Source organism: Gymnodraco acuticeps, unplaced genomic scaffold, assembly GCF_902827175.1.
Source record: "Gymnodraco acuticeps unplaced genomic scaffold, fGymAcu1.1, whole genome shotgun sequence".
Taxonomy (NCBI): domain Eukaryota; kingdom Metazoa; phylum Chordata; class Actinopteri; order Perciformes; family Bathydraconidae; genus Gymnodraco; species Gymnodraco acuticeps.
The window spans coordinates 2,781,262-2,793,118 of NW_022990502.1; the positions used below are offsets into that span (position 1 = coordinate 2,781,262).

The 11,857-nt window shown below is 43.2% G+C and overlaps 1 protein-coding gene across 1 annotated transcript; it reads left to right on the top strand.

Moving 5' to 3' along the window:
- Positions 1–1,288: 1,288 nt before the first annotated feature.
- wnt11 (wingless-type MMTV integration site family, member 11) lies at positions 1,289–11,486 on the top strand. Its single transcript, XM_034226771.1, has 6 exons — positions 1,289–1,474; positions 3,315–3,504; positions 5,032–5,276; positions 6,537–6,814; positions 7,303–7,595; positions 10,541–11,486. The coding sequence occupies exons 2-6, from the start codon at positions 3,422–3,424 to the stop codon at positions 10,713–10,715; spliced, it is 1,074 nt and encodes a 357-aa protein (XP_034082662.1). The 5' UTR covers positions 1,289–1,474; positions 3,315–3,421; the 3' UTR covers positions 10,716–11,486.
- The last annotated feature ends 371 nt before the right edge of the window (positions 11,487–11,857 follow it).

Genomic DNA, 11,857 nt, shown 5'->3' on the forward strand with positions numbered 1-11,857 from the left:
CCCTGCAGCGGTTCACTTACCCAGCGCTTCATATTGAAGGGAAAAGCCAGTGCAGGACAACAATGTCACTTTGAGAGGTTCTATATTGAAAAAAATGGAAAAGCACATTTTGGATTGTGTACCAAAATATCCCGTCACAGTGTGTTACAGCACATTGTAACTTTTCATGGTATTCAAATAAAAAATGAGACAAAGCCGTAGTGAGTTTAGGGCATGTTCACTCTTCCACATAGAATTGATTCCAATGTCGGATTCATTTTTATTAAATACTACATTTGATTTGAATGAAGATAAAAGTGTGTGATTATGACATTTGCTTGAAAGTTGACTTTTATAAAGCTGTATGGAACAAGGCTGTGCTTACTGAGACAGCGCAGAGTTTCACCACAGCCATTTCATGTTGGTCCGATGAACAAAAGAGGCACGGGATGCAACAACATCTGAAGGTTACACATTGTTTCTGAATGGATTTGGATGAAAAGCACGAGGCACGGATCATCTCAGTAATTGTAGTAGAATGATTCAATGTCTTGTTCAGTGTTTTGCACAATAGTGGTAATATTGTGTATACGTGTCTTAAGAATTGAATTACATTACATGAGTGCCTCATTGTGTTGTTCAAAAAACAATATGTTACTTCCTTGTTTCATAAACATCATATAGGCCTAATGTTTTTGATGTAAAAAGACAGTAACTATTTCTAAGGAAGATTGTAAAACTAAGAATAACAGTGGCATTTTCTTTTTGAAATATTAGTCTAATCAAGTCCATTACATTTATTTTCATTACATAACATTTAGCTGACGCTTTCATCCAAAGTGACTTCCAATAAACCATAAAGGTTCAAACTCAGAACAACAAAAGAAGTCCAGACACTTATTAGGGTTTTATATTTTGAACCTATCACTGATATTTCCAGACTTGTATATGACTTAATAGGTGACATGAGATATGTGCTTCTCCTTAAGTGATAAGGTCTCTTTAGTGTCCTTGGAGAACTTCAGGAATCTTTAATGGTATTTTATGAGAGAAAAAATACCATTAAAGTCAGGTCAGTGTGTGGACCATACGTCATCACAGGCACACAATAACTCACTTCCTCTGGGGATATTATTATTCTGTTCCAGAGTCATTTCTCTAGGATTTCAATCCAACTGCATACTTGAAGTATTTCCGAGTAGTGGGTCCCGGTGCTTTCTTATGCTAATGCAGGTCTGACATCAGCAGTGCGATCAAAGCTGGGCAGGGGGGGCTTCTTTAAAGCTGAGTCTGCTCCCACCCAGCCTCACTCTCTGTCTGCACGCACACACTCCGCGGCACCACTCCCGACACACACCATGCGTACCTGTCCGGACATATGCTACCCCCCTACACTGGATTTTACTCATGCATCAGACTGAAACTGTCCAAAGGATATTCCGAGCTGCTGAGACTTTGTTCCTGACTGTTTTTGTTCCTTGCTGAGCGGCAGAAGGTGAGCTGAAACTGTTTGGCTGAAGTTCGTGTGTCTTTGCGCATAAGATAGAGTTAGTTTCCTATCATGGAGTGATTACAAAGCTGATTGTTTGGCTGTGTATTAATTATTTGCTGGGGGAAGTGTGGGAAGATTTGTACATCGGAACAAAATTGTATCAAATCAAACTTGATTGTTTTTAAAATCATAAGTGTTCAGATTTCCCAACTTTTGCGCAGGCTGCTCCTTAAGGCTGAGGTCTAAAGATAACATGTATTTCTTCTTAAGCAGATTTGCAGGCAGCATTGTTACAGGTTATGATAGAAAAATCTCTCTCCGACCTTGTTAGTGAATCTGCACGAATGAGATCCTGCTCGGTGTACCGGGAGTCCTCCGCGCGCCCTGCGCTGCTTATCTCGGCTCGGTGTGGCACACACATCGCAGGGTGTGTGTGAGTGTGTGAGTCTATCAGCCTTTATCTTTCAGAGGAAACAGGAGCTGCCATGTAGCCCTCTTCGGCCAGATGCATATTTAAACAGTTAATCCACTTGAGGCCGTGATTTCTGTGAGCAGATATGACGCAAAGCGGTGGAACACACTGTAAATACGCAGGAAAGACTGTAATCCAAGGTATATGATAGGCTGCATTCTTTTATCATTGTAGTTTACAGGTCAGAATCCTGTTGCTTGGAAAGGTGTTGGTCGAGTTTGAATAATTATTATCACACAGTTTCGAACGCGTCTCCGCCAATCAGCGGAACTGGATCTCTGAAAGGTCGCTATCACTATCAGCAGTTTTAATGCGCTCAGCTTAAGCTCTCTTCAAAGAGATTTCTTATCAACAGCTCACTACCTTATCAGATAATGCATCTGATGCGCTGACTGGAGATTAGTGCGCGGATCACACTCCAGCTAAAATTCTTTAAATGTGTCCAGGCTCAATTTAATTACACTGACCAACGAGCTTATTTAGAGGAAAACACACTGCAGTGTTTCAGCCTCAAAGTAAAGCAGAAGTACTGGAGATTGTATCAAACAGGGCTGCCCAAAGTAGGGCCTGGGGGCCAAAGATGGCCCACCAAATGTTCTTCTCAAAAACATTTCCAATTTCAAAAATATATAGGCTAATATAAATCAGTGTAAGTGTTTTGTGATGTAAAGTGTTCTTTAAATATGTTGGAACCCTATTAAAATTGATTTCTCACTAGTTGAGTGATACCGAAAGTTTGACGCCAGTGGTGTATGTTGGGTAATAAGTTACCCCTTGGTATGGAATATTCATTTAAACCTCATGCCCCAACAATGGGATATTAAATTCAACAATCACCTATGACTTTATTGCTGTATATGATATAATGATGTGGCTACAAAACAACAGAGTCAATCATTTCCAACTCCCTGAGGAAAGTCAGCGCTGATTTGCACAATCTGCAGCAAACATTTCATACAGAGCTCGTTCAGATTTCTTTGTCCTGAAAGTTTCTATTTGTCCTCGTGTAAAAGGAGCTGCAATACCACGGATGTTGTTAAAACTGTGTTTGCATGCTTACAAAAGTGTCAAAAAAGTATTTCTTTCAAAACACGACTATTCGACTTATTTCAATTGTTTTCCTTTAGTTATTCCTTAATCAGTGTGTGCGTAATGTTTGAGATTGCTGACGTAGAACAAAAATAACATTCCTTCATTCGATCTTTCTGCGACAGGATTTGATTTGGTAATAAATAACCATGTATGTCAGAACTCACACACAACGATTCTTTGATTTGATTTTGCTCAGCAAATCTAGAAAGTATACTGGAAATGTTAGAACTGGCATGTTGTGGCATTGCAAAGTCGTAATTAATGTTGTATTCTTTACAGGGTTTAGAGGAGGAGGTCGTGCCATGAGAGCTGACTTTTGAGTCTGAGTCGAGAAGCCCAGCAGCCCTTTGTGTGTCCTGTGTGTGTCCTGTGTGAAGCGTCCCACCATGAGGAGCAGCTCTCATGTCCTGCCTCTCGGTGTGCTCACGGCTCTGCTGCTGTCTCAGGTCTGCTCGGGCATCAAATGGCTGTAAGTATTCCGAGGAGTGGCGCCGTCTCATTCTGCTTTTACATTCAAACAATCTCCAAACAGATGACGTAAGGTAGATATGCGATATATGCTCTTTTCTGCAAGTTTTATGGAAGGGAGGGCCCGTGGCAGCTTTAAAATGGGCCCCAAAATTCCTCAGGTTGCTCCTGATGGAGGGAGAGGATAGGTTCTGTACATGTGTCTGATAAAGGGGACATTAGATTGACAGTTCCTCAAATTCTGAAGGGAAAACTTTTTGTTTTGTTAACTCTATTGCGGCTTCAGTAAAAGGAGATGGTGTGGCTTCAAAATGTCGGATCACTTGTACCCCTGCTGTATAGTAATAATAAGATAAGAGTGGAATAAGATGGAGATGACAGACAGACAGCCCAGTGTGTGTAGTCTAGTTAGGCCTCAATCCGTGTAAAAATAGTGCGCTGCAGAGCCTACATGTTGACACAAATGTTGATTTCTCCACGCTGTCTTTATGGTTAAAGTAAACAATAATTTCACCATATTTCTGGAAAGTCCGTCAAGTTACCAAGTTGCTATTTTTGTGTTGAAGTTATACATGTTATTGTTTGGTATTCCTATAAACCCTTTCGTTGTTTGCGGTTCTGCTGCGTGTCTCTTTATCAGAGTTTCTATCCCTGAGCCTTATGTCTGAGCACTGTGAAAACACAATATCCACGGCCTCTTATCAGAGTGAGTGGTTGTAATGCTCACAGTGGGAAGACTTAAGCAGATGTACCCATGAGAGCAGGGATGGCATGTGCTAAATCTAAGCTCTTACAGTCCTGATAATGCACGGCGGCGCAATGCAAAACAGATGCGGCTGTAAACACCTGTGAGTGCCGGGTTACCCCCGGCCCACTGGAGTCACAGCTTATCATTGGGCACAGAGTGGCGGCCCCTTGGCCCCTAATGCAAAACAGGCCAAGGTGCAGGCGGCGCTGCCTGGTTCTCACGAACTCTCAACAGTTCAGAAAGGAGAGATCAGAGCGGACCTGCGGTCTCTCTGTTAAGTTAATACTTAATCAGTTTTAAATGTTTAACTCGAACGTGTGCACCCTTTAATAGTCTGTAAACATGATTCATGTCAAACTGAGGCCACCGAGGGCAGTGCTTACTGTGGTGGAAAAAGCAAATAGAGAAGGATCATAGTTTCTCATCAGACTGCTGATCGGATTTTCTGGTTTTTATATTTTGGGAATATCTATAGGTCTTCTGTGCTTTAACAAAAAGAAAAGCCCTGCGCCAAGAACGTGTCACTTATAGTTTCTTTTGGGATTTCCACCGTGATAAGATGGTTCTCCGCCAAAATATTTCCCCTCCTGAAATATTATCTGTTTCAAGTGTTTGATCGGATGTTTCTCATAGGCTTGAAATGTGTGTGAAATTGCTATCACACACCTGTAACTGAAACGTACAGTTTCCCATAATCGTGATTATTTCATCGTCATGGAACAAAAAAAGTCAGCTCCCTGTCATGTATTGTACTGACCCACAGCTCCTCTTTGTGCTCAGGTCGATATCACACGCCCCTGCATCTCTCCACATCAACCAGACCCAGCACTGTAAGCTGCTGCCGGGCATGGTATCCTCCCAGGCCCAGCTGTGTCGCAGCAACCTGGAGCTCATGCAGACCATCGTCACCGCCGCACGGGAGGTCAAGAAGACGTGTCAGAAGACGTTTTCTGACATGCGCTGGAACTGCTCCTCCATTGACATCCCAATCGATGCCCAGAAGTATCGGCCAGACCTCGAACGAGGTATGATCATTCACCGTTTGGAATGACAGCGCAGACATTGTTGTTTCCAAAGATGTTACCCACAGGAGTAATTCCTGACATTCAGTGAATAACCGATCTGAGGTCATGAAGCATTTATTGAGTTCTGTTTACAGTAACTTGTGAAATGATCCTCGGGCCTCTAGCGGTGTCTGCCCTCAGACGCTGAACTAGATGTATCTGTATGCTAATGCATGTTATTGTTAATACATGCTTTTTTAATGAAGAATGATGTCCTTCGCAAAGAGGATCTCAGGTTTTAAGATGATAGGCCTCGTCTTTCAACTTTTAGACTGCCAGATGAATTATTCCATTTCCTGGCGGGCCTTTACCAGAGACATGGACTCAACTGTTATTTGAGAAGACATACAACACGTGTATATTCTGCATGATATAAAATTGGCTTATTTCTGTAATCTGAAGCATAATCCGACTGCACGCCTGTTTGCGTTGCAGTCTGACTTCAGGCTGCTTCTTTTGCCAAAAAGGACTTTAAGTCAGCCGGAGACAGTTTCTGGGTTAGGGTCAGCGGGTGGGGGGTGGGGGGTGTGCAGCGCTCTCAGAAGGGATATGGCTGCCATTTGCCAAATGAAAAGTCTGAACAGGAAATGGCTCATCTCTGTGTAGCGGGGGCTTTGATCTAACCAGCCCGTCACGGTCATACATGACTTCCCCCTTACTTCCAGTTGCTCCTCGGCCTTTAACATGTGCTTTCTGCGTACGCACATCACCTCCAATCCATCAGGGCTCAGTCTGGTTACAGCGGACAGTGATGGACTGCGTTTGATCGTTACAATTGTGCACTCAATTTGTTTTGTCTTTCACCAAGACAGTAGAACACTAAGAAGGAAATAGCAGATCAATTAATTTCAAAGAAGTGGATCATACAAAACAAGTGGTTTAACAATTGTCTATAAATGTTTTTATTTGCTTGGTTTGAATGGTAACCAACATCAGTCAAAGCTGACCATTATACACTTAAAGTATTTTAACAATCGATACATTGTTAAAAGAAATGTTGTAAAGCAATAAGGACCAATATTCACTAGCTCAGTCAAAAGAATTTGCTCTTTCTTTTTGGTAGCAAACCTAACTAGATAACTGCTAGTGACCTCTGACTGTAATTTGTGAGTTAGCATTCAACAAATAAAGATCTATGAATAACTTTGATGTCACTCTCAGTTTGCAGGATGGGGCTTATTTTGTACAGATATAAAATGTGTGTTTCTGTCCTGCCCTCAGGAACCAGAGAGGCTGCGTTTGTGTACGCGCTGTCCGCAGCCACCATCAGCCACACCATAGCGCGGGCGTGCACCACTGGAGATCTGCGGCAGTGCACGTGTGGGCCCATCCCCGCACAGATCCCAGAGCCCGGCTACCGCTGGGGGGGGTGCGCTGACAACCTGCACTACGGTCTGATCATGGGCTCCAAGTTCTCTGACGCGCCCATGAAGATGAAGCGTGCCGGCTCCCACGCCAACAAACTGATGCACCTCCACAACAGCGAAGTCGGGAGACAGGTTAGCAATGTGGCAAAACGTGTAACCCTCAAATGTCTTTTAACAAAACGCATAATTCTCATGAAATCTAAAATTATAAAGACAAACCGTTTCAAAGGAAATCAATGAATAGAGGACTTTCTGAACCTTATAAGCATGGAAGGAGCCGTCTCCCCTTTATGAGGAGGTTATTCCTGGACTCTTATAACTAATGAGAGTCCAGCCTCTTTGTAATAAAAGGCAATATTCACTCTGGGATTCAATATTGACACCAGGACTGGGCATTGTGAGTTTAATATAGAACATTAAATAAATTAATAACAATATAATAATATTTATGTTTTGTTAAATTATGTTTTTTGGGACCATGGACTGATGCAAGACCATATGCATGCATGTGTTCCTAACACTGTAATTCCATACCCACCCTACTTCTATATTTCTTCCTGATTTGATTTGTGTGAATGTGGATCCCTAGATGAAGCTCTGTCTCACCTCTCTGTCCTCAGGCCCTGCGAGACGCGCTGGTGATGAAGTGTAAATGTCACGGGGTGTCCGGCTCCTGCTCCATCAGGACCTGCTGGAGGGGCCTGCAGGACCTGAGGGAGATCGCCATGGACCTGAAGATCAAGTACTTGTCTGCCACCAAAGTGGTTCACCGGCCCCTGGGAACCCGCAAGCAGCTGGTCCCCAAAGACATCGACATCCGGCCGGTGAGGGACAACGAGCTGGTGTACCTGCAGAGCTCCTCAGACTTCTGCACTCAGAGCGAGAAACTGGGCTCTATCGGCACGCAGGACAGGTGAGACATCAGCGTGTGGAGCGTTGGGAGGGTTGCTTTAAAACGATTACGGTTCAAATGACTAATAACCTGTAAACAAGTTTAATCAGAAGGAATGTAACCTGTTCCCCTTACTTTGGGCTAACATCAATATCAAATTAAATGCAATCAACGCAATAGAAAATAAATATCATACATATCAAGCAGACATTTTACGACTGGCTCCAAAGCCACAACATAATGACAATGAAAACAATTTGAATTCAAAGTAAATTCAGGCAGTATGCCTACCTATACCGAATAGTGGACAACAAAATAGCTTACATAAAACAGAGATTTTGGTTTCCTTTTCCTTTTGTGAAATGTCCAGCTACTGAAAGCATTGTTTAACTAAAAGTTTAACTCCGGACTTGTTTCACTCGGTGTGAGAAAAGTTGTGAGCATGTGCTTTATAATGTATTGTTATTTTAAAACGAATTGCAACATTGTAGTCCGGCCAGGATTCCCCATGTTTACATGTTTGTTATAACAGTAGTCAGACTGTTTGGTTTGATGTAACTCTAAGTAAATAAAGTTAGTTCCTGATTATGCAACATGTAATGCTCCGGCCTGATTGGTGTGACGGTGAGAGAAAGAGAGTGATAGTTCTCTGGTGTTGGCTTTATTAGCATGACTTGTATCAGTCACCCATAAAGCTGACTATAGGAGACTACCCATCCTGAATGTCATCCAGGATGTTGACTCTGAAGTGGCGTCCTGCCTGGTGGCCCGCAGAGTTCCAGGCTGGCTGATAAAGGCAGCGGCCCTGAGAGCGCTCCGTCTGCAGCCTGTCTGAGCATGTGTCAGGGAAAAGGCACTGAGAGTGACTGGAGTCGCTATCTAATGACTAATGGCGTTATTCTTAGGACTGAGTGCACTCGAGCTGATATCGATTGGAGAGGGCCACACAAAAGGGGAAATGGTCGGCTGCAGATAAAGGTTTATTTACACCGTTCAGCTCTGGTGTTTGAGTTGGGACAGTGTTGCGTGCCGCTGGTTGGAGCTCTGTGAGAAGTTAGTGGGCAGAAGGGAGCCCACATGTCTGAGGGTCTGACTCAGGCGCAGATCGGGAATATGGCACAATTTTCCATAACTATGTTGCAAGGAATGACAGGTCGTGTCCCTGGCTGGCCCGCACTGATCATCTGTTTGTTTAACCGGAATCTCTCAGAATAAAGTGTTGCACACCCACATGTATTTTAGTATGCCACCTACTAGTCGAGTAAGAAAGCTCCACTAAATGATGTATATATTGTAAATGTCATGAATCATATGACTGTCATATCAACTGTCCCTCAGCCATAGGCCACACTACAGATAACCAGAAGACATGCACCATGTCAAGAACACTCACAGTCCCCATGTGTGTGCAGCCTGATAACGCAGCAGCCACGCACAGACTGCGACATTGTGCTCCTGCCAAATCATGAGGCACCCGCCTTACGGCTGTGATTACGTGAACGTGTGACACTGATGTAAGAGTGAGTGTACGTGCCTGGACACCAATTATTACTGCTGCCAACAAGGTGATGTTTTCAGTTTGGTTTGTTGGCTGTTTGTCAGCAGGAGAAACGCACAGGCCCAACTTTCATGAAACCTGGTAGATGGTCCATGGACCAAGGAAGAACGCATTCAATGTTGGATTCTTAAACTTCCCCTTGAGGAGAGGTTCATCAGTTTTCAACTTGAATTGACCTCGCTGCTATACGTTGTTAGCTGTGACGCATGCACAGGACCCGAGAGCGGGAGATACAAGGAGAGCTTCTGGGACAGCCAGAGTTCATCTTAGCAGCCGTTCCTAATAGATATAATGTGATCACTGGTAAGAAAAGTGTCACGGCCCTGGGAAGAGACCTGCTATTGAAGCCTGTGCTGTGGTCTTGAATTACATTACCTAAAGCAGCAGATGGGAGCTGCGGAGTGAACAGTCCTGTGCTCTTTTTCCATTTACAGCACATCAGTGATATCACGCTGACAAAACATAACTGTGTAAAACATACCTCCTCCTCCTCCTCCTCCTCCTCCTCCTCCTCCTCCTCCTCCTCCTCCTCCTCCTCCTCCTCCTCCTCCTCCTCCTCCTCCTCCTCCTCCCCCCCATGCTGGTCATTAACACTCTGCCATCATAAAACAATGCAATTATGTGGAGAAGACAGGCTAAAGAAAGGGAGGGCAGCGCCGTGTATTCAGTGTGATTTATGGCGGGGCTATTCTCCGCTCATTCAAAATGCTTTAGGCTTCTGAAATGGGACGCTCCCAAGAACCCACTGCCCCAAAGGGTCGAGGCACACGGGACGGTCAAACACTTTTAAAGGACTATTGTGCGCTCTGTGCAAAATCATTCAGAAAGAAGCTGTAAACGTATTGTCTTAGGTCTGAAACCAAACTGGAAATAGGTGGTTCAGTGCAACATGTAACCTCCTTTTACTCCTCTTGTTGAAGCTAAAGCATTATATAAGATAAGATAATACTTTATGATCCCAAAATGTGAAAGGCTTTCGTCACAGCAGCATGTTAAAACAAAGACATTGCACATCATTTGAAAAATAAAAAGGAAAGGAAATAAACAAGTATCAAATAGAAACATCTCAAAAAAGAAAATTAAACAGAAAACATATAAAAAAGTAAGCTATACCAGTTGACCCTGAAAGATATAAATCTGTAGACTGTCAGACAAATAAACACTGAAGCGCCAAATGACAGCCAACACAATGTAAAAGTAAGATATTATTTACATTAAGTGTGCAAGGCATATCAATGAAATATAAATGTAAAGTGTGAAGAAAAGTCCAGTTATCAAAAGAGGAGCAGTGAGTTCTCTGCCAGCTGATTGGTTAAACAGAGTTATCGCAGCGGGAATGATTTCCTGTCCCGCTCTGTGTAACAGCGCAGCTATCATTTCTAACTTAACATGTCTATGCTCATTTCAGACAGTGCAACAAGACGTCCCTGGGCAGTGACAGCTGTGACCTGATGTGCTGCGGCCGTGGCTACAACCCGTACACGGAGAAGCTGGTGGAGCGCTGCCACTGCAAGTACCACTGGTGCTGCTACGTCACCTGCAAGAAGTGCGAGCGCATCGTGGAGAGATACGTCTGCAAATGAGTCCCGGCAGCACCGAGGCGCAAGATTAACCAAAGCACTACAATACCAAGAAGCTTACTTTTGCCTTAAGCTTTAGCATGTGTATCTCAACAAGAAGTGGTCTCTTCTTGTGTCAGTATCCTTTTTGTATCGAATCTCCAAACTGCCAACTGGGCTTCTAAGCTTTCTGCTTCACTAACCTGGACGTGGCTGCAGTGCCAGTTTACGTGAAGACCGCCGTCCTCCTGGGTGTTTCCTTTTTCTTGTTAATGATTATGAGTCCCCCTGAGAGGGATGTTGAAAGTCTCTATTTTATTATATATCTAATAAAAAGAAATAATATTGGATTTTATGCTGGAGGAGAGGCATTTTCTTCTCCCTTCACTAGACAGAATTGTTTGGCTTCACTCCACGGAAAGGGTCTAAACTCTAAAGGATCCGCGGGGTACTTTTCTTTAGGTACTATTACAACTTTTTTCCTCTGCAGCAATGGACAATAGGGGGAAAAGGAACACAAAGGGAACTTCAAGTACTTTCAATCATGGAACATTTTTGTGGTTGTTGTTTTGGACTCTCACCATGCTGTGTGGATCTTCACGTGGATTGAGAGAAGAGCATTACGGACTTTGTGAAATGGTGCCTTATCTCTTTATGTCTCACATGCAGTTCAAAATATATTCTATTTTTCAGAGCATATGAGCTGAACTCATGGATTTTGTAAACCACTTTTGTGTGGATGTACATACTGTTATTTTGTATACTGAAATAAAGAAAGAAGTATTTATAAAATAATGAAATGCTCTTTACTATCGTTACACGTTACTGGAATGTTTTTTATCTTTAATGATGTACTGTGTTGCAGATTTTTGGCAAAGAGAAATCCATAATTACCAAGGCTGTAATTCCCTGAAAATCCAAGGATTATAGAATAAGACTTTAGCAGAAATGATAACACAGTGTGATTGTAATTCAGCTCAGCACAGTGAGTAATGCGTTGCAGGCAGCATTCAGTCTATTGGGATCTCTGTCTGAATCACACACACCCTGGGAAAGTGTTTGTTTGGACATTCCACCTCCTCACAAAAGGCCATTGCAGAGGGATTTTGTCACTCCTATCACGGCGTTACCAGTCAAACACTCATCTGTCTGAGAGCCAATGGACA